Raw genomic sequence first — 23,305 nt, 5'->3', positions numbered from 1 at the left:
CCCATTATCAAAGTTTATTCTGTCTCAGGATCAAAGGGTGGCAAGTGGTGCTGTCCTCACAGTTTTATTGCAGAATCAATTAAGGGAAAGGGGTAGATTCCCCTGGCTTCTCTCACTCTGAGTATTACTTGCTGACAGGGAAAACATCCACCAGTCACTTACTTTAAAGTGATGGAGTCTATAAATAAACTGCCTGGGATAAACCATTTGGGCTAAATTGCTTCATTAGTAATAGCACTTATATTTATATATCACTTCACAGTACTTTACAGCCTTGTCTAAGTGGTTTACAGAGTCAGCATATTGTCCCCCAACAATCTTGATCCTCATTTTACTGACCTTGGAAGGATAGAAGTCTGAGTCAACCTTGAGCTGCTCAGAATCGAACTTATGGCACTGAGCAGTGCGCTGCATTCTAACCACTGCACCGGTGGGGGGATTCCATTTTTTTTTTACTACCGGTTCTGTGGGCATGGCTTGGGGGGCCTGGCAGGGGAAGGATACTGCAAAATCTTCAGTCAGAGGCAGCATTTGCAGGTTCTCCGAACTACTCAAAATTTCTGCTACCAGTTCTCCAGAACTGGTCAGAACCTGCTGAATCCCACCTCTGCACTGCACGCCACCGATCACCTGGATTTCTTGTTGAATATGAATTTAGCACTCTTTTGAAAAGTGCTAAACTTACATTAAATGCAAAACTGACCGACTGATAGGTAACAGCAGGATAGGAGGGGTTGCAAGGAGCTGTTTCTTTGTTTATCCATACGTTTTCTTCACATCTGCAGCCTGTTAGCCTAGCAGGCATGAAGTAGGCATAAAGTCAACATGTTAGTCTAGCAGGCATGAAGTAAGGTAAAGCAAGAAGGAGTAACCACCAATATTCAAGCTGTTATTTATTTGTTTAGTGTATGGCATATCATACATAGACTAGCAAAATATACATTAAATTTGCATCTAGATTAGTAGAACACAATAAAATATAAATGTTCAAATACCAATGTCTAGGGTGTCTAACCATTAACCAGATACTGAACCATATATGCCCAGTCGGTCATGATGTGATCTACAATTTGACATGGTGCCATGCAGCAAGCTATATTTTTAGGTCTCCACTCTAAACAGAGTTCTACATAAGAGGCCGTTTCCCATTGCTTATGGTGAATTAGACCCGCACCAACTCTGAGGGTATATTGGAAAGTCATTAAGACCTGGTGATTCCCAAAGGTGTTTTTTCAAAAGGCAACGACTTTGTTTTTCCTTGAAGATGTTTCATTTCTCATCCAAGATGCTTCTTCAGTTCTCCAGTCAGAGAACTGAAGAACTCCAAACATGTTTAAAAAGGTCACTAAGAACTGACAAGCACATTAGAAGAATCTGTCAATCATTATGTGGCCAGCTGCTTCTATAATCACGTGACATATCACAACCTTTTTCCCCTTCGCTAAACTTTTGGATGATAGCAGACCCCAGAATAAAAGAGACATGAACCAAAGCTTTAGGCACGATGATTTCAAAATGTACCAGAACTATTTGTAATCCTGCTGAGCTGTTTTGTGGAATGTGATTTTGCAAAGCTTGTAGTTTTGAAAGCCATGAGAAATAGGGAACAGAAACTAGGAGATGGATAGAGGTTTGAAATGTACACGGATATATGTGGAGGCTGTCTGTCAGTAAGAAAGAACAGATAAGTAAGTTGTGAAATGTGTGCAGAAAAGTATAAAAAGAATGTCTTGGGATGTGTTCAGGGCCACTGCCATGGCTACTTCTTGTCAGACTCAGTCATGTCGGTGGACCTCATTGCAATGAGTTGTTGTTTGTAAGTATTATCTTACTGAAAAGTTATTATGTTATGATGGCTTTTCATGTTCCAAATTGTTCATGAAATAAACCTCTGATCTCAAAGAAGGATTTATTGCTTGTGGTTTGTCTGTGTTCCTCTTTTATTGAGTTTATTTTATTGAATTTTATTTTATTGTTATTTTATTTTATTATTATTATATTATTTTATTGAGTTTATTGAGACATCCATGCTTCGCTACGAAATTATGTGGTTGGGCTTAGTTTTGGGAGAGGAAAATAAGGGTGGGGGGAAATTCTGCCTCTGCCTACCAGCATTCATCGGTATTCATCTGACTAGCATCTTGTCAGTGCATGAGGCTGTTTGGAAATTGAAACAGTATTTGCTGTGTGAGCAAGAAGGAGACAGCAAGGAGCCTGGATGTGGCTTAGCTCAACTGTTCTGTACTAAAGCTGCTTGTGTGCTGTGAAACTAAAACTGAAACTCCTCTCCTTTGCTTATGTTTTGCATTTGGAACAGATTTCTTTTCAGGTGGGGAGGGGGAGTAGAACTCCTTAGCATCAGAGGGTGTTAATAATAATAATATAAGAAATACTAATAATCTGATGGTCATTTCAAAAAAATCCCTTCTTAGTGAGCACCTAGAAGCCAAGAGGAACATACATGCCAAATTTCAAGTTTGTAGGCTTTACGGTTCTGGATATTTTGTGATGATGCATGAGTGGTATTTTGCTTTTATATACACTGCTCAAAAAAAAATAAAGGGAACACTTAAACAACACAATGTAACTCCAAGTCAATCACATTTCTGTGAAATCAAACTGTCCACTTAGGTAGCAACACTGATTGACAATCAATTTCACATTCTGTTGTGAGAATGGAATAGACATCAGGTGGAAAGCAAGACATCCCCAATAAAGGAGTGGTTCTGCGGGTGGTGACCACAGACCACTTCTCAGTTCCTATGCTTTCTGGCTGATGGTTTGGTCACTTTTGAATGCTGGTGGTGCTTTCACGTTAGTGGTCACATGAGATGGAGTCTACAACCCGCACAAGTGGCTCAGGTAGTGCAGCTTATCCAGGATGGCACATCAATGTGAGCTGTGGCAAGAAGGTTTGCTGTGTCTGTTAGCGTAGTGTCCAGACCATGGAGCCACTACCAGGAGACAGGCCAGTACATCAGGAGACATGGAGGAGGCCGTAGGAGCGCAACAACCCAGCATCAGGACCGCTACCTCTGCCTTTGTGCAAGGAGGGACAGGAGGAGAACTGCCAGAGCCCTGCGAAATGACCTCCAGCGGGTCACAAAAGTGCATGTGGCTTCTCAAATGGTCAGAAACAGACTCCATGAGGGTGGTATGAGGGCCCGACGTCCACAGGTGGGGGTTGTGTTTACAGCCCAACACTGTGCAGGACATTTGGCATTTGCCAAAGAACACCAAGATTGGCACATTCGCCACTGGTGCCCTGTGCTCTTCCCAGATGAAAGCAGATTCACACTGTGTACATGTGACAGACGTGACAGGGTCTGCAGACACCATGGAGAATGTTCTGCTGCTGCAACATCCTCCAGCATGACCTTTTTGGCAGTGGGTCAGTAATGGTGTGGGGTGGCATTTCTTTAGGGGACTGCAGAGCCCTCCATGTGCTCACCAGAGGTAGCCTGACTGCCATTAGGTACCAAGATGAGATGCTCAGACCCCTTGTGAGACCATATGCTGGTGCGGTTGGCCCTGGGTTCCTCCTAATGCAAGACAATGCTAGACCTCATGTGGCTGGAGTGTGTCAGCAGTTCCTGCAAGACAAAGGCATTGATGCTATGGACTGGCCCGCCCGTTCCCCAGACCTGAATCCAATTGAGCACATCTGGGACATCATGTCTCGCTCCATCCACCAACGCCACGTTGCACCACAGACTGTCCAGGAGTTGGGGGATGTTTTAGTCCAGGTGGGGGAGGAGATCCCTCAGGAGACCATCTGCCACCTCATCAGGAGCATGCCCAGGTGTTGTAGGGAGGTCATACAGGCATGTGGAGGCCACACACACTACTGAGCCTCATTTTGACTTGTTTTAAGGACATTACATCAAAGTTGGATCAGCCTGTAGTGTTTTTTTCCACTTTAATTTTGAGTATAACTCGAAATCCAGACCTCCATGGGTTGCTAAATTTGATTTCCATTGATAATTTCTGTGTTATTTTGTTGTCAGCACATTCAACTATGTAATGAACAAAGTATTTAATAAGAATATTTCATTCATTCAGATCTAGGATGTCTTATTTTTGTGTTCCCTGTACTTTTTTGAGCAGTGTATATACATGCAGTACAGGGGAAATCACACATTGGAGTATCTATACAGTTAGCGGATGCCCATTTTTAAGTTGTTACCTTCTGTTCCTTTCTGACCTTGCCTGAGATCCTGGTATGTACACGATGCTTTTAGACTACAAATCATGCTATTGTTCATCTATTCTGACCCTGAAAAAAATGGGCCCAATTTTGTTTAGCCCATTCAATATATTATTCCATTCCTTCCCAGAAAGAAAGAAAAAAAAACCCTCCATGACCACATTTGCGACATAATGATACTTACTGATAATAAGATGTTGGGTACTGAGTGATACACAAATTATCACCTGTGGGTTTTGCTCTGATGATTACCCATCTGAATAGGAGTTTAAATTCATTCAAGGGGGACAGATACCATTCAGAACGGTTACAGCTACTGAGGGAAGAGCTTTAATGAAACTCTAGGCATCAAACTGTTGTTCTGTTTACATCTGCAAAAGAATTGTGGGGTAAGAGATGCTTGTAATGTCAAGGTTGATAATTGTGAATAATGATGCTTATAAGATACTAGAGGGGGAAAAAAAACCAAATTTCTGATTCCTTCATACAGGTACCAACTTGAAATATGAAGATTATAATTTTGCTTCTTTCTCTTTTGGGGCTGACATTCTCCACACCAGTAAGTTATCTTTAAATTTTTTTCATGTGTTTCTTTTGGTGGTGTGCCTTCTTAGCAAGCCGAAAGTGTGTTTTGTATTTCATAAAGCATAGAGCCAGCTTTCACCCTGCCTGATGCCAAACAAACCTCTTCTCTGTAAATCTAAGCTTGTGCAAGCACCAAATCCCTCCCCATCTTTCAAAATTGGAATTTTAATTGTGTAAAATAATTTGGTTCTTTTTCTGACCTTACCTATTCTCATTAGCTAGCAAAATCTCATGTACTGATAATTGTAATTTCAAACATTTCTAAATGGAATTTCAGTTTTCTGAAGGCTATTCTGAGATATTTCTCTTCTCCACACATCCTAGGGAGATAAGTACAGATGTCTTTGTTTTACATTGTTGTAGGAAGGAGCACTGGGAGCAAGGCATGTGCTGAATTTTAAGCTTTTTCAAGATTTTGTGCTTTCTTAATGATGTTTGGAGGAGGAAGTTTGCCATTGTTTCTCTTTTAGTTTGTTTTTCAAATAGCTTGTCTGCAGGCAATATATATATGCCTTCTGGGCAGCCTGGAACAATCTTAACCACTGGCTTAAAATGTATAAAATCCTCCCACACCTTCTTTTTGAAGAAGAGATGAGGAAATCACACTCTTATAGTCAACTACATCGCTTAGATTTCACATGTGAAAGGTCTGGTGCATTGGGAAATAGCTAAACAATGATAACACTCCATGTCTGTGCATGGGCTTATGTACATGTTCAGAGATCGAAAGTAATAAGATATTCTGCTTGCTGAATTGAAAATGAGAATACTATTTCAGTGTTCTAGGACTATACTTCTTCTTGTGTTTCTATTTTCCTGAAATAAAGTTAGAGGGGAAAAAAAAAGAGTTGAGAGGAGTTGAGAGGAAAAAAAGAGACTGAATCAGAGCCTCCCTATCTTCCCCTTAATGTTTTCAGTGCCCTGGGGACAAGTCTAAGAAATTGGGAAAAAATATTTGAAGGGTTGAGTTAAACTTATTTAACATCCTTTAAGGAAGTTTTTGTGTGCGTGTATACACACACACACACACACACACACACACACACACATATACATGTGAAGCTGTATTTTGAATACAAAATACATGTGAAGCTGAACTATAAACAAAGGAGAGAGATACAGTAAAATAGAAAGAAGGTAAAAAGAAAAGAGAAAAGGAGAGACACAGAGAGGGAGAGAAAATGGTTAGTGATAAAAGAAACCAATAGCAGACAATGTCCATATGCTGAGGAAACATCAAACATTTGAGTCCATATAAGATACCAGGAATTGAGCAAAACTCAGTTGAACTCCCAGGTGACTTGACTTTCTTTATTCTATATATTGGTAGGCTTATATCAGTTTCCCCCAATTTTCTTTTCTCGAAGAAAAAAGTTAAAAGCTTTGTGGGAACACTTTAAGTTGGCTTCCAAGATGCCTCCCATCTCTGGCTATGTAACAAGGCAACAAGGAGCAAAGTTGGGTCTCAGCAGCGGCTCTGATCAAATAGCAAAAGCTTATATACCGCTTTTATAGAAATATATTTTATATATTTAGACATATATGGCTTCACGGTGCTTTATAACCCCCTCTAAGCAGTTTACAGAGTCAGCCTATGGCCCCCAACAATCTGGGTCCTCATTTTACCCACCTTGGAAGGATGGAAAGCTGAGTCAACCTTGAGCCTGGTGGGATTCAAATTGCCAAAATCCAGGCAGCCAGCAGTCAGCAGAAGTAGCCTGCAATACTGCAATCTAACCACTGCACCACCACGGCTCATCTAATGTTAACTATCAATGATGTTAAATGTTAAATGAAGCAAATGGATGAAAGGAAAATTGGAAATGCCCTAGGGAAAGGACATTGATTTGGAAATTAACTTACCTCATATCTCACAGCAATTTACATCTTAGTACCTTTCCTGAGCAATATTGTAGGAAAATAATTTGAAAATTGGTGGGAGCAGATAACTGGCCATGACTATTGGATGTCTTTCAAACTGGTGATTGTCAGTGTAGGAAATCCCAGGAGAATTTCTCAGTACTATATTAAAATGTTTTGGTGATGTGTTGATAATTTAACAGTTGATGACCCTGTATGATTCTGTTTTACTACTGTTCTTTTAAAGAACCATCAGAAAAGGAGTGGACACTAATTGAGAAATGAATCATATGTTATATTAATGTTTTTCTGGCAACCAATACAATCTTAATATTGGCTGTTGTAAATAACTCCCCAGAATATTTATATGTATAAGGAAGTGCCTGGCAAACAATGTATATCATATATATTTTTTGCACTCAAAGAATGCAAGTAAGGTTTGACTTCTCTGCTTGATTTCATAGGAGTGGTTAATGGAAGGCTTATTTTTCTAGCTCCCTAGCCTTGGACATATCTGTGAGAATGGCTTCGAATTGTTCCTCATAGATGATATAGACCATGCTATACTGAAGTGTTAGGAAGATTCTTTGTAAGAGGCTACTGCAGCAAATCTTAGCCTGAATAATGACTTAGGTGGAAACTAAATTGCTTAAGATTAAGATATATTGGTATGCTTCATTTAGAATTTATGTTCTTTCTCCTCAGATCAACCACATTGGTGGGATTCTGGCTACAAGCAGCAGCAAAGAAGTAAATAACATGGGGGTGACAGTCGGGGGAGGCTATAGGCCTGTTTGTTGCCAAAGCAGTGTGTATTTGCATGTTCATCTGTCACATATTCTGAATTGTTTAATTATCTAGAAAATGTTGACATTATTATGAGGTGTAGGTTTCTCTACTTTGGTCTGAACTGCTACCAGTAGTTTCCTTCACCTTATCTCTTGTTATTGGCCAAACAAAAGTCTATAATGGACACTCTCATCAGACCTGGTACCTTTTCTCTCAGATCAGAATTAAATCCATGCTCTGAAGGAAACAAGAGAATGATCCAATGTTACAAGATGAATTGGTAAAACCCTGCCAAAGATTTTTCCCACTGCTCCTTTGTGATTCTCTGCTTCCCTTGTCTTTGCAGTACACCATCTAAAGCAGACGAATCAGGAATGGAGGCAGCTGTATTAGTGCCATGGAGAAGGCAGAGCAGCAATAGCATAGCAATTAGACTTATATACCGCCTCACAGTGCTTTACAGCCCTAAGCAGTTTACAGAGTCAGCATATTGCCCCCAACAATTTGGGTTCTCATATTACCCACCTCGGAAGGATGGAAGGCTCAGTCAACCTTGAGCTTAGTGAGATTCAAACTGCCAAATTGCAGGCAGCTGGTAGTCTGGAGAAGTAGCCTGCAGTACTGCATTCTAACCCTCTGCGCCACCATGGCTCTTGAGTAGCCACAAAAAGGCCAAAACTAGTCCAGGACAATTTGGTGCCTCGGGCAGAATATTTCCATAGAATTTTTATCAACTTTCTCACAAATTACCCAAACATGTCATCCATTCAGAAGTTCAGAGTAATCTTGAAGTACTTTAGAAGGGAGTATGTATCAGTGCAACAAGACATTTATTTCAATGGAACTTACACCACATGAATATAAGTGCCTCATGGACCAGATCCTTCTACCTTCCACCAATTCACTAATTCATATAAAATCATGTCACTACTCACTGGTCCAATTTATTTTATGATAGAGCTGTCTCCAGATATGGCATCAGTTTCCATTATTTCCACCCTTCCCTTTCTAAGAATTCCTCTGTTCTATCCATGGAAGGAAAAGAGGAAAAGGGGTTTAAAAATAAATAATTGTGACTGCAATCTTGTAAATCAGCCTTCTCTAAGGTGGCAATCTCCAGATGTTGTGAACGGCAACTTTCCAAGCATGCAGTTAAATCAGTATTGCAGTGAGCACTTTGGTTGGGAAGGTTTTGGAATTAGAGGCCCACACAGGTGGAGCATGTCATATTGGGAAAGACGGATGTACGGTGCTGTCTTTGGCATGTTTACTCAAAAGTAAATCTTTATATGTTCAATGAAGTAATTTTAGACTTCCAGCATTAATCCCATAGCTGTTCCTGGAATGTAAGCAGCTGGCTAGCAAAACTGCAGCCAGAATAAGCATATGCAGAACTTCAGGATTTTTTTTTCACTTCCTGGGGAATTTTTTTTTAATTTATTTGTTGTAATTATTGTTGGAAATTCTGTATAATCAAAGGTACTGATCAAAACTATAGTCTTTTAAGAATCTATTTTAATCATGCTGTTTGTATTCTATTGTATTTATAATTCAATGAAGAATGTTCTAAAGTGAGAAGGTTAAAAAAATATATATATTCCATTACTATTCTGCAAACATAATAGATAATTTTCCATCAAAGGGAGCTGTTTTCCAAGCTTAAGTATATACATGCATAGTAAACAGCTCCAGCACAAGAAAATCTGCAAATAATTATATATCTTAGCAGGCAACTAACTTACAGTGGTCTGATTATGATGAAATATTAAATCATTGTATGAAAAACTATCTGTGATTCATTTGCCAGATATTACGCCTGTTGCACAGATATATAGCCATCGGTAACACTCCACAGCAAGCTCAGGTATGGCCGTTTTTATTTCTCTTAATGGAAAAACATTGGTTAAAAAAGGTCACATTTTAGCTGTCTTGTGCTACAATTGTTCTGATATACAGGGCTATAAAATAAGAACAATTCTATTTATGATATGAAGCCAAATAACACATTCTGAATAAATAAAATAAGTAAATGCAATAAGAAAAACCCAAACAATGGAATAAAAACAACACAACAAATAAAAATGAGATAAAATTGGCAAGTAGCTACTGATTAATCTTCTTGCTGGCTTGAAGAAAATAAACTTATTATATGTTTGTTAGATAATAGCTTTAAAAAAAAAAACCCAAAACTAATGGCAATCAATTTAGCCTAGAATAGGATGTTCAATCTTGGCAACTTTAAAACTTGTGGGCTTCAACTTCCAGAATTCCTCAGTCAGCATGCTTTACTTCTAGAGACTCTTACAACTGAAAACCTTGTTGACTATTGAAAGTCTTATGTACAAAGATACTAAGAGTCTTAGACTAAGAGGGAGAGAATGAAAATACTCTTCGAAATCATGTTAGCAAAGGCAGTTGCTATGATGTATAATACTAATAAAAATTGGAAAATGGATCAGGACTTTGAGATGGAAGTATGCTTTTTATTCTCCGAGAGGACTCTTGCTCTAAAATGTAAATAATCACAAAATCTTAGCCTGATCCTTTCAATTAATTTAAATTAAATTTCAGTATCTAACTGAGCGTGGTATTGGTAGTTAAGACCTTGGATTAAGTTCAGGAAGATAAAAGTTCTAGTCCAGTTTTAGCCATGGAATTTCCATCAGTAATTTTGGGACTTTCGCCAACTTTCCTGACAATGTTATTGATGAGGGGATAAAATAAACGAGAAAAGGAAGTGCAACATATGTTGCTTTGGGTTCTGAAGACAAAATATAAATTTAACAAATAAAAGTATTTACCTTATTCCTTTCTAAATTGTAGTCCCGGCAAAGAGCTGTACTGCCTCCAGCAAAGCTGGTTCCAGATCTAAACTTACCAGTAAATCAGCCTCCAAATGTGGTAAGCTAAAAAACAAAATTAATATACCATCATTTTGTTCATTGACACTATCTTTTGAATAGTATTGAAAGGGAAAACCAAAATTCAGCATCCACCTGCTGCTATCTAGGCTCTGTCCAACTAAAATCCTCTTCTTAGTTAGAAGTGGGTTGAAATCTAGGAATTCAGAACTCCGTTGACCATTGATGATGAATCTTTGGGGTTTGGCATGACAAAAATTATCAAAATGCCTAATTTGATTTTGTTGGTGTGTCACATAGATCTGGCCAAATAAAAGAGAAACTTTTTAAAAAAATTTCCCCAATCTAGGCTACCCTGCATTTGGCGGCAGTGTAGAGTCTTGAACTTATGTAGAGGCCTAGGTCTCATCTTCAGCCCTAGCACCACCACTGGCACTCAAAATTGTCCCTGTGGCTCAGGGACAATCCTTGTCCAGGATTAGCCATGCACTGCTTACCGCTCCAGGTTGTGTTCTTTTGCTGTTGACAGGCCCTTGTGGCCTGCCCTAGGCTTCTCTGGGTCACATGAGGCCTTTGTTCTCGAAGGGCCTTGGAGAATGATCCTCCACAGCCTCTACAAAAACACAGGCTGTTTTCGTATAGTTTTCAGAGATTCCAGAGGCTATATGAGAGCACACCACATTCTCATACAGGCTCCAAAGTCCACAGCATCTAAAAATTGTGTGAGAACAGGGCATGCTTTCAAGAATAATTGTTGTATTAGTGGACGCAGGTGTGTCACCCCAAAGGTGGCACGTCACCTTTGACACATGTGTAGTAGGTTGGCCATTGCGATTGATGTTTGGTTTGAAATAGAGAATGAAAAAAGATTAGCAGGAACAACTATAGTATAGAAGATTAGTTCTCTTCACTATTGCTATGTTTGAATGCATAGAGAGACTCAGAGAAGTTTTGTTAAACTGACAGCAGAAAAATGAACTGGACTAAAATACTATTTACAAAACTGATCAAGTGTATCAGTTCTCTCCCTCTCTGCTATACAAAGCGGGGGGCTACAAATATAAAAATGGTAATATAAAAATCAGTGTCAATTTTATTCGCCACCACAAGACTATGGTTGTCACACCAAATCAGAAGATGGTAGTTATAATTTAGTGGAGAATTTTCTAAAGTCAAAGGGTTTAAAAAATTTCTATCACTATTCTGCAAATATTATAGATCATTTTCTATTAAAAGATGCTGCCCTCCAAGCTAAAATGTATACATGTATGGTAAACAGCTCAAGCACAAATAATTATATATCTTAGTAGGCAGCTAATGTCTAGCCGTCCGATTATGATGAAGGGTTAAAATTATTTTGTGAAAAACTACCTGTGATTTATTTGCCAGATATTACTCTGCAGATATGCTTTCTGTCCCTGAACATTAAAGTGCAAAGTGTGAAGAACTGTTGCTCTAATCCGGGTCTAGCAATTATTATTTTATGCCTTCTGGCTCAGGGTGCTAGAAGCGATTCCAATTGAATTGAATAGCCACGTACAGAATTGCATTAAAACTTTTGCAAGAGTCAGTTTTAAAAACCCATCCATTCTTTGTATTACAGAACTTTCCTGTCCTCAGCCTACCACAGAATCAGGTGTTCCCGATAGATATGAATTATGTAAGTTACTTTCTGCACTAAGCAAGTATAGTATTGTATATGCTTTGTTTTATCGATCAGATGACTGGCAGATCTGGGCTGCAAACATCCCAACAAGTGGACGACAGCAAAATTTAAATTTGAGCTGCTAATGGCCATATAGACTTTTGTAACCCAGATTTTATAGCCCTACATATAGGGCTTTCTTGGCAATGGTTCAGTCATTTTCATTTCTCCATGAGAATATTACTTTCCCATGCTATAGATTTGTTATATCAAGTTTGCCTGAATGGTACAGGCAGGTGGTTAGTGGAAGGGGAAAGGAAAGTTTGCTGAGCATTCTGCATTTGGTATCTGTTTTTAAAAAATCAGAATGTTTTTCTATCTGGTCAATGTTAGCAAAATTCTCCAAACTTAAACGAGAGGGGCCAGTTCTAAATTCACCCAGCTCCATGCAGCCACCTATTAGAGAAATTCGTTTTGGAACATTGCAGGATGCTGCTGTTTTCTTACCGCTTCTGCAAATCAAAGAACTAAAACCCTCTTGGCAAGAAAATTGGGATAGGATCACTTCTTGAAGAAAAAGAAGAACGCCACAAGCGGAGAAGAGTCTTTAGCAATATCTAACAGTAGATGCTCTGAGAAGTACTTAGCCAGCAATTGTGACTGCAGTACATGGCAATTACCACAAAATGATGGAGAATCTCTTCAGTATTTAAGAGAGCTCTGACAGTACGGATTGTTTAACCCACAGAGTTTTTTTTTAATAGGATCCTTCTTATAGGCACCGTCCAGCTTGTAATGGATTTTCAATAAAGAAGAGACGTTTGAATAAGGGAACTATTTTCCCCACTGTCATCTTTGGAAGTCAAAGTAATATTAGGTTTCCACTCAGTGGAATGCAGGATTCTGTTTTGTATCTGCTCTGCTTCCCATGGACAATTGAAAGGATTATTGTTTGCGAAAGTTTGAGATCAAGCTGCCTATAAACATTCTGTCTGTCTGTCTGTCTATCTGCCTATCTTCTATATCATGTTTAAGAACTGCCCATTTCTGGGTGATATACTGTACAATAAAATATTAAAAGCATAACAATGGTAAATAATATTCAAAAGAGGCAAGGAACATTTTAATGTTCCTTCTCACATTAAGGCTCTTGCCTTTTTGGAGTCAAAACAGGAGCCCCCACACTCCGTTTTGACACTTTTGAAGACAAAAGGATGCCTTTGTGATTATGCCCTATTTGTAAACTACATCTCGGATGGCATTCATGATGAATAGTTATGCAGGACCCTTCCTGTTCTATTGCTTTAGAATCTGTAAATTTGTTTTGTTTCATAATAATTTTAATAATTTTAAATTTAATAATGTAATATAATAATGATTGTAATGCTCCTAAAAGGCCTGAAGTACCAGGTTGGGGACAGATCTTCCAGGAAAAAAATCTACTGATGTGGTTGCTAAGAAACAACACTGACTTGATGGCATGTAATCAATCAATGAATAAGGGAGAAATCAATCAATAAATCCTGTAAACATAGATGGGGGGGATTCCGATATAAGAAAGGCGATAAAGATACAAGAAGGACACTGGAAGTGATACATTTCCACAGGAATTGGAAAAAGTAGATAAAAGAACAGCCATGATGGTAGAATACATAACTGGAATCATTCATCAGATTTCGGTGGATTAAAATAATTCCCTTGCAAGAACAAAAGATGGACATTTTACAATGAACCAGCCAACTAAGAAAATATAAATGAATTCAGACAGGCAGGCTTTTCTAGTTTCTCATTTAGTATCCAACTAAATCAGTACTAATAGCATTAAATGGCTCTTAAACAGCACTTTCATGCAAGTAGCATTTTTTTCCAGCTGTACAACTGTCCCCATCTCCAACCACCAGGATTTATTGTCAGGGATGGTTAGAATGTGAATCCAGATGTGTAACATCTGGAAGGTCACAGGGTTCTTACCCTGTTTTGTTGGTAGAATATGAAGTTTTCAGACATTGCAGAACAACCAATCCTTAACTTCGGTGCCAAAATCCTGGTGCTTTGCCTGACAGTTGAAACATCAGTGATGTGTGAGTGGGAAACACTACATTTCTTGCTCAGGATCATGGTGATAAAACTGTTGTCCTTCTCTTGTGCTATATTTGACATTAGAAAGAAACAAAAATATTATTTATGTTGAAGATTTTAATCATGTCACCCAACGCAAAGGGAATTGCTTTCTTTCTTTCTGTAATTTCTTTTTAATCATGTTCTAATCCACTTTCCATGCAGCTTTCTTCTCTCCTAGGAATATTATCCACATTGCCTATAGTTGGTGGGGGAATGACTGTACCACAGCAGCTACCTCCAGGGCAAGCAGTGAGTATTTTATAACTCCTCTAAAAATCCAGGTTGGCTAATATCCTTGTCTGTTTCCACTGTTCACCTTTCTCCATTTTGAAACCTAACTAAGTCAGCAATCATAAGAAGCAAATGCACTTACCTTCCAGGCGTAGACATTGGATAGTAAACATAAATAACTTTCTTAATTTCCTTAAATCAGTGCCTGTGATCATCTGTGTCTATATGCGGTATATATTCACACCCTATTACTTTGCGTGTCCCAAAGGTGGTTTTTCAAGATGCAACTGGACTTTCTTGGTTTTTCTTTGAAGACGTTTCACTTGTCACCCAAGAAGCTTCTTCAGCTCTGACAGAATAGCCATTCCATTCCCCACTATCCTGTCGGAGCTGAAGTAGCTTCTTGGATGAGAAGCGAAATATCTTCAAAGAAAAACCAGAAAGTGCCGTTGCCTCTTGAAAAAGTACCTTTGGGACTACCATGACCTGGATGACTGAGAATCTCCATAGACATATTACTCTGCATAATGGTTTAATATTAAATACAGTACATTTTTTTCAGAGAGTTAACAACTTACAGAAAGGCAAAAAATGGTTGTAGGAGAGAAAAGCTAAAGGAAGAGAATAGGCAGTCTGTGATTTTCCAAAACAATTTGTCTAGTTTCCATCTGCTCCAGATATCAAAGGAATCAAAGGGTTATTTGGAGTGGCAGTTTAACAGCTCTAAATATTGAGAAGGTTGCACCTATGTAGCCTTCATTGAAATCTGATTTCCTATGGCTCATTTTCCCCCAATGACGGCTGAAGCTGGTAGGAATTGGAGTCAAACTGATTGGAGAAAGTTGAGGTGCAAGAGAATGAGCATTATACTAGCATTATGGGGGTGAGGGGTGGGAGAAAGTCCAAGCAGAATTGTCATACTGGCTACATTGATTTTGTCAACTTAAATATGTTTGTGGAAAGAGTAACTTAAAGTGAATCTAAAGAAAGGCTGACTAGTAATCCAAAGGATTACAAGGTTAGAATAGAAGCATGTTTTACAAATACTGAATAGCTGAATAACTAAAAGACAAACTACCCCAAAAGCCAATTCCTCCTTTAGTCTTACTGCAGTTAACTAAAGGTGTGACATACACACAGTTATTACTACTTGTCTTGCAGATGCTGCCAATTATAGTTACACAGATGGGACCACAGGTAAGAAGTGAGACAGAAAGTCTGCTTGAAATTTTCAGGCTGTTTTTTGTTGTTGTTGCATAATGAATACTTTTGCTTTTTTGAAGTAGATGTCTGGCTTGTTTTTGCTGGAACAACAGTGCTTATTCAATCATTTATTGGAAATGTCCATAGCCTGAAGTGGGTATGAATAAATTGTGAAATCATTTAATTTAACCCTTTTCCAATGGAGGAAAAATGGTCCAGTTGTGATCCTTATGACTGGCTATCCAGACATTTTTTGCCATGCCCAATATCTCAATTCCTAGCATCTGCAAGTGGGTCTAGAAAGGCAACCTCTCTGAAACATCTGGAGTAACCAGCTTTTTTTTTTATCTTAATGGGACCGAATGAAATGGAACAGTGGCCTGGCTTAGTATGAAACAACTTTCTCCCACATTCCTACCATGTGTGAAACGCACATGGGAAGACAATGCAATGGACTTCTTTTCTTCAGCATCATATCTGACAGGGTATCTTTTTCCAGGGTGGTCAGGACTCTTAAAAAATGAGGAACTGGAGCATCATTTCTGGTGTTGCTAACTGGCTTGACTGAAGTCCATTTCAGACCTTGATTTCACAGGAAATGGATTTATCTATCCTTCACTAATCCACTTCAAAGCAGTATTGAACTAAACATATTTGTGCTCTTTGGATTAATCTCATGAAATCACTGTGGTGACAACTATTTAGCATTAACAAAACCAATTCTTAATTTTTTTTTAAAAAAAGAGGATTTAGGTTCTTTTAGGAAAGGTATTTGGACTCAAGGGCCACAGAGCACTTCCAGAGGGTCCTTCAATTATGCAAATAATTTCCCATTTTGTGGGATGTCTGGCTTTAAGGGGTTTAATGGAAAAGGTATTTTAGAAGTTTTGCTTTTGCTTAAGAGTTCTGTGGTGCAATGGTAAGACTGTAGGCTAATTCTGCTGGCTGCCAAGGGTTCAGTGCTCACCAGGTCAAGGTGGACTCACACTTCTATCCTTCTGAGGTTGATAAAATGAAGTCCCAGATTGTTGAGAGCAATAGGCTGACTCTGCAAACTGCTTAGAGAGGATTGTAAAGCACTTTGAAGCAAAGTTTAGGTCTTAGTGCTATTGCTATTGCTTTCTTAAAACAATCAGAATAAAGCAAAATCCAACAAAAGGGCCAAAAATCTTAGATGTTCTTTAGCATGAGGCTGTGGGAGGGTTGTGTGTAACCCCAGATTGCTCTCCCACATATAACATCCATGGGGAAGGATGTACAGAGGTGGTCTTGGAGAAGGAAATATGAACTTGTGGAATAGATAGCAAGGAATGAGGAAATAAATCAAGGTTGCCCTGTCTTGATTATGTTTAGTATTAAAATGGAGAGAAACAAACTCTTAGGCTTTCAATATCCTGTTAATATACCATATGATACTAAAATTGTGCATTCTTGTAGAGTCCGATTCCAAACCTAGCCTATCACAAAGATCTTATTGAAGGCGTGTGTGTGTGAAAAGATCTACAGGATGGTGGGCCTGGTTTCATTATTAAAGTTGTGGAGTTTTGAATGCTATTCCATGCCCATAATCCTGTAGATTTTGGAACACCTATTTTGGACAGCCCTGTATCTGCTGTAATAAGATTATGCATCATCATCACCACCACCACCACCACCACCACCAGCAGAAGCATTTTTATAAACTTTTTAGAAATCATTGTTCCATGCCCTTAATGTTTATTTATTCCATTCTGCTCCCTCAAACCCGCATTTTCTGATTGGTATTCTAGGGTGCAGTGCTCAGCTCTGAGGAAATGGTAAATAATTTGCTAACATATTTCTATTTTCATGGGATCATTCAGAATTATCACCAGCCCAATTCCAAACCATCCAGACTGTGTGATAGATGTACAGTTTCTATGCCTTCTTCACAGGGTCAGACAAAATGCCAATAGGGGACCAAGGACCTCACCAATTCACATTGGTGAGGCAAGGATATTTCATTTGGGTTCTTATCAAAACATTAGGCCTTCCTTCCTTCCTTCCTTCCTTCCTTCCTTCCTTCCTTCCTTCCTTCCTTCCTTCCTTCCTTCCTTCCCTCCCTCCCTCCCTCTTTCCTTTTCTTCTCTTCCCTTCCTTTCCCTTCCCTTCCTTCTTTCCTCCCTCCCTTCTTCCTTCTTCCTTCCTTCCTTCTTTCTTTCCTCCCTCCCTCCCTCCTTCTTTCCTCATCTGCTTTAGAGTTTATACTACAGTTTGAAAAGACAAAACAGGAAGACAAAAGATAGTACAGATTTGTATACAATTTTACAGAAGCTAATTTAGATATATGGGTGTAAATCTAGAAATAATTGCTAAAACTTTGGCTGGTCATTTAAAAATAGTATACACGAACAAGGCTTGTTCTATACCTTTCAGGGTCTTGCTTTGTCCTTGAATGGTTCTCTGTCTTGAGAATTTGCATTTAGACTGGGAAGCCCTTTAAGTGGAGAATGTTTTCAATAGGATTGTTATCCTTTAACACAGGGGTCTCCAGCCTTGGCAACTTTAAGACTTGTGGATTTCAACTGTCAGAATTCCTCAGCCAGCTTTGCTGGCTGAGGAATTCTTGGAATTGAAGTCCACAAGTCTTAAAGTTATAGGGTGGGAGACCCCTGCTTTAACAAGTAGGGCTCAGGAATTCCTTGCATTTTTTAAATGGAGGAGTAATACTACTCTACATTCTCTGTCTTTTCATCCTTTTCTCCTCCCTCTTTCTCTATAATGTCCAAAGTACTCCATGAGATCTTTTAACTTCTTGATACATATTCTCTTTTTGCCTTGGCAGTCACCTTCACAGTTTTTCACTGGGCTTCTCATTCCTGGCATGCAAGGCGCTATGTTCCCTTCAGGCCAAGCTGAACCCCCTCCTGAAGCTCAAGATGGATTCCTTCCAGTGGGCCAGGCCAATCCTGAAGGCACAGCAGCAGGCATCCAGAAGGTCTTCCCCACAACCACTGATGGACTGAATGAGATTCCAGGGGAGTTGTACCCAACTCCCTCTGCCTTCAGACAACCAGACACTGGGACAAGTGGCCTGTTTGTTGAACCAACTCCGGACATCAATATGGAACCAAGTGAGCTTCGGGAACCACCCACCTCTCTCGTAAAATTCGATATGAGTAATACGCAGAGCCCTCACAATCTCTCTCAACAACTTGTGAGAGGAGACAGACACATACCAATAAACACTGTGGCTAGTAAGCCCCTGAATTTGCCCTGACGTGTGGGGTGACAGCAGCTTTTCAATTCGGGCTAGAAGTGGCGAGGAGCCCTTTTTATTTTGGGTTTAAGAAATAAAAGCATGATTTCTTCAAAAGATGTGGGCATTTCCAGATCAGACATCCAAAACAACTACAAGCAGAATCTAATTCCAGGGTCAGATCTTAATAATCTGGAATTTTTTTATTTTATAAGAAAAAAAAAATAAAGCTTCACATTTATTCCTTAGCAACATATGTGGCCAGTTTAGTACTCTACATAACCATGGCTATAAACTAGTTTTCTCCAAACTCGCACCTTTCAGATAATATATACTAAGTGCCTGAACCTGCATGGTTTTTAAAAAGATTAAGTAGCACTCTATGCACAAAGGCAGAACTCTCTGCTCCAGACATGTGTGAAAAAGGAAGTGGAGTCATTTTTAAAAAATGAATAGCAAATAGCCCATGCTGCCCAACCCTTTTCCAGATCATATTGAGTATTAGAGTTCATATTAACATTTCAACATGTTTCTTCTTTGTGCCTTCCCACTACTGTTTCACTTTTACCTGACTCTTTTTTTGGTCTTTTTTTTTTTTGGTCTTCCATGCAAATTCCAAAGTAGGACAATTTCAATGGCAATGAGAGTGACTATATTCCCCTTCCCCTTATCTGAGCTATATGATTATTTTTCCAACTGGATATATAACCTGGAACAAAACTTTATGTACCATAATGTCTTATTAAAAAAAGAAAGAAAAGATTGCCACGTGAATGAATTCTATTAAGCCCATTCAAATAATTAGAGGGTGTTAATTAATCACTTAATTATATTCCATGGTTTGATCTGATGGGGGCATACCATGCCATCAATTTTCTGTTTTTTTTCCCCTTGAGAACCTAATTGTGCCATGCTATATATTTTGCATTTTTGCTGACAATGCATTATGAACATTATATCAATAAACGTATTTTCCAATGCAATTACAATGTCTTTGAAATTTCTCTTTGAGTCCCATTTATGGCTACAACCATTATACTTTTCCCCTGAACTATTTATCTGATGATAGTACAGGACAGACAGTTGGCACCAAGGTCACTGTATGTATGTATGTATGTATGTATGTATGTATGTATGTATTTGTTTACTTATTTATTCTGTTTATGGCTGCCCACCTAAATCAATGACTCTGGGTGACTTAGAGTTCAAAAATATATTACGTTTAAAGCTCTAAAACATTTAAAAACAACAACACACAATAAAAACATCCACAATAAATCTACACAGTAGCTGAGATACATAATCAGTTAGCAATAAAGCTAGGAAACAGGGCCCTTGACATATTCAGCATCCCAGGTTGGGGAACATAGCCAGGTTTTGTTAAAATATAATGATATTACATTATTACAATATAACAATACAACATGGCCACAGTTTTGTTACAACTTCTAACATGAAATTTGTGCCAATATCTGGGACAATGTCCACTGACCATTTTATCATAGCAAACATATCTGCTTGAGACACAGTTCGAATTTGAGCCACACCACTCACAGCCACAGGATGGCATAATATAACGAAGTCAAGGCAGCACTTGGCCTGGGCAATTTCAAATAGCATTTAGACTTATATACCGTTTCCCACAGCCCTCTCTAAGCAGTTTACAGAGTCAGCATATTGCCCCCAACTATTTGGGTTCTCATTTTACTGACCTCAGAAGGATGGAAGGTTGAGTCAACCTTGAGCCAGTGAAAATTGAACTGCTGGCAGTCAGCAGAATTAGCCTGCGGTACTGCGTTCTAACCACTGTGCCATCACAGCTGATGATGCATTGGTCCACAATATTCTCTGTATGCTGACCTTGATCGCAGAATTTCACATAGGCAATTACATCCTATGTTCTTCTCAGTAGAAGCGTTGAATCAGTCTCCCTTTGATACTGCAGTTTCATTTGGGTAGTCCTAAATCAAACTCAACTTCCTCAATTAAAATTGGGTGGGTGCCATAAGCAATCTATAAGGCTTACATTTCTTCTTCCTTCTCCTTTCTCCCTCCCCTTCTCTCTCAATAGAAGGGCATCTTTAACAATGTTCTGGAATTGTTGGGCTCTTATAAGGTGAAAAGTCACTCTCTGCTAATATTAAGACTGTGGCTAGATTTACCTCACCATCATGTGCATCATGAAAGGCTTCCATCATAGCAACAACATCACAACTGTTCTTCCTATCAGCCTTAGCCCCTGGGTTTGTTCTGAGGAGGGGAGATCTCAATAAGGGGTTTCTTTCCTTCCCTGGAGTTATTTAGTAAATTGTCTACTCAGAACAAGCTCTTGCAGGGAATGGATTGAAGATATTATATCCTCTGAAGGGTTATCTGTTTCTGGATCATGTGAGCATTGTTTTAATGAGAAATTTCCCTTTACAATAATGCAGGCTTAGAAATAAACACACGAGAATAAGGTTATTTGGGAAAGATCTAAATAACCTCTTGAATAACCACTCTGAATTTCAAATAAAACCAGCAAAATCACCTTAATTTTATTTGCAAGTTATGGGCTTCATCAGGTTCTTGAACCTAAGTTTATATATTCTAAATATTTGTTTAGATGTTATTATACAGTAGTCTTCTTTTGTCAAAGCAGAAAACCTGCTTCTTAGAGAAGATAATCTATTGTCTTGTCCAATTAAAGAGTTCATTTTTCCCCTGATGTTGAAGACTTTGCTGGTTTTCTAGTGCATCTTATTTTGTGCATGGTTTAGTTTCTATAAGCTTTTTGTTTGGGCATAATTCAGCCATGTATAAAGGCTGTTCATCTTAGTATGTAATCATTACATTCTCATTTAAGACAAGCAGCTACCTTGCAGCATAAACTTTCTTAGAAGTATTGGATAGAGGGGTCCCAAGTATGCAGATCATATAAAGAATAATGGATGCCGATTGCCATCTTTGTTATACATTTCCCCATATAATATTATACATCTGAACCACTAGTATTCATCAGGCCACATAAATTAGACCATGAATTTTGAAAGAGACACATACTTAATTCTTTTTCATTTTAACAGATAAGAGATAATGTGGGTATGCAGATGCCAGGATATTTGAATGGAAGTGTGTTATTCCTGGAGCTGTCCTAAAGATGGTGGGGATTTTGTAGTTGGTTCTGAAGGTGGAATCAAGTAGAATGTTACTTGGAAGAGTTATAAATTAATAGTAAAGAGAAGACATTAATATTAAAGAGCCAGACTCCAGCTCAGGAGCACCTAGCTAACTTATTTTGAAGGGTGTCACTAAATTAAAGGAACAAGAGTCAGAAAAATATGGCGGCATTATTCCTGACTGACTAACCACTTCTACCAATCATCATTATCATTATGGGAAGGCTGAAACTTACTTGTTAGGCAGATGTTTAAAGCATAAAGGACATGTTCCAATTGTTCGATTGCTCACCCAACTGCCTTCCATTGTTGGGACTAGGAATGGAATGTATTATTCTCACAAGAAGTCTCATAAAATGTGTTGTTGGATCTCTTGAAACGATAACATTTATTCCTATACTTTCATATTTGTGTTTACGTACTTTTTGAATAGATTGGATGATCTACCTCCTCTTATAAATAGGTACAGCACAAATATATTTATATATTTGTTCATTTATTTATATCCCAGCTTTAATATTTTTATAAAGAAGTCAAAGTGGCAAACATAACTCAATTTTCCTCCTCCTATTTTTCTCCGTATCAACTCTGAGGTGGGTTGGGTTGAGAGGGAAGGACTGGCCCAAAGTCACCCAGCCAGCTTTCATGCCTGAAGTGGGATTAGAACTTACAGACTCCTGGTTTCTATCATGGTACTTAATCACTAAACCAAACTAATTAATCCCACAGATGCCAACATAAGTTAAGGCAGTAACTAAGCACATATGCATGTCAGTATTTCATTCTAGTAAGGATAGATAGCTCTTGCTGTCAAGGTTACAGTCTACACTGATGCAGCACAGAAAGAAAGCAGGAAGGAAAAGGAAAGCGAGCTTCAGCCTTCCTATTGTTCTGGTTCGCTGGCAGTCTGTGCAGATGGCAGTGGAACTAGACAGTGGGGAAGAACGAGGACCAGTCCAGGAGTCTGGGGAGGACTCAGATGAGGGTCCTGCATCAGATGCAGAGAAGGGGCCAGGAGTGGGGTGCTGACTCCAGAGTCTGGCAGCAGTGAGGCAGAGGAACAAGGGGAGCCTGTTCCCAGTGCGCGTGTGTGCAGAGCTGCTAGAAGGCAAGAGCAGCTAAGACAAAAGGGCGACTTGGGAATAAGGCTTGGAAGAGATTGCCCCTCCCCTAAGGTATAAAGGAAGGGCAAAGGTAAAGAAAGCTTTGAGGAAGTAAAGTCATTCGTTCTGTTCGGATTAAACCTTGAAGCTCTGTGTGGACTTTGTACTTCGTTTGGGTTTTTTTGTTTGGGTTTTTTTTTAATTTGGCACTTTAGTTGTTGGCAGCAATACAAAGAAGAGAAAGGTGGGTGCTTAGGGAGCCTCTGTGGTGCAGTGGTTAGAGTGCAGTACTACAAGCTATTTCTGTTGCAGCCAGTTGCCTACA

General features: G+C 38.9%; 1 protein-coding gene across 3 annotated transcripts; it reads left to right on the top strand.

Annotated features, from left to right (window-relative positions):
* Positions 1–4,478: 4,478 nt before the first annotated feature.
* On the top strand, positions 4,479–19,702 carry AMTN (amelotin). 3 transcript variants are annotated; one of them, XM_026712777.2, is made up of 10 exons: positions 4,479–4,596; positions 4,698–4,766; positions 7,358–7,402; positions 9,249–9,305; positions 10,265–10,342; positions 11,906–11,962; positions 14,231–14,317; positions 15,461–15,496; positions 17,272–17,298; positions 18,306–19,702. In XM_026712777.2, the coding sequence occupies exons 2-10, from the start codon at positions 4,713–4,715 to the stop codon at positions 18,738–18,740; spliced, it is 876 nt and encodes a 291-aa protein (XP_026568562.1). In that variant the 5' UTR covers positions 4,479–4,596; positions 4,698–4,712; the 3' UTR covers positions 18,741–19,702. The 3 variants fall into 3 exon arrangements, with proteins under 3 accessions (XP_026568562.1, XP_087782568.1, XP_087782567.1); XM_087926442.1 differs by lacking the exon at positions 7,358–7,402; XM_087926441.1 differs by lacking the exon at positions 17,272–17,298.
* The last annotated feature ends 3,603 nt before the right edge of the window (positions 19,703–23,305 follow it).

Source organism: Pseudonaja textilis, chromosome 2 (assembly GCF_049901715.1).
Source record: "Pseudonaja textilis isolate UNSWEBS1 chromosome 2, rPseTex1.2, whole genome shotgun sequence".
NCBI classification, from domain to species: Eukaryota; Metazoa; Chordata; class Lepidosauria; order Squamata; family Elapidae; genus Pseudonaja; species Pseudonaja textilis.
Note: the sequence above shows the minus strand (reverse complement) of the source record. Positions and strands in the feature narration are given on the sequence as shown.

Excerpts from the sequence above, each read along its gene's own strand:
- AMTN (XM_026712777.2), top strand. The coding sequence starts at position 4,713 with ATGAAGATTATAATTTTGCTTCTTTCTCTTTTGGGGCTGACATTCTCC. Across the intron at positions 10,343-11,905 it reads TAAATCAGCCTCCAAATGTG|AACTTTCCTGTCCTCAGCCT; the intron begins GTAAGCTAAAAA and ends TTTGTATTACAG. Across the intron at positions 17,299-18,305 it reads TGCTCAGCTCTGAGGAAATG|TCACCTTCACAGTTTTTCAC; the intron begins GTAAATAATTTG and ends TTGCCTTGGCAG.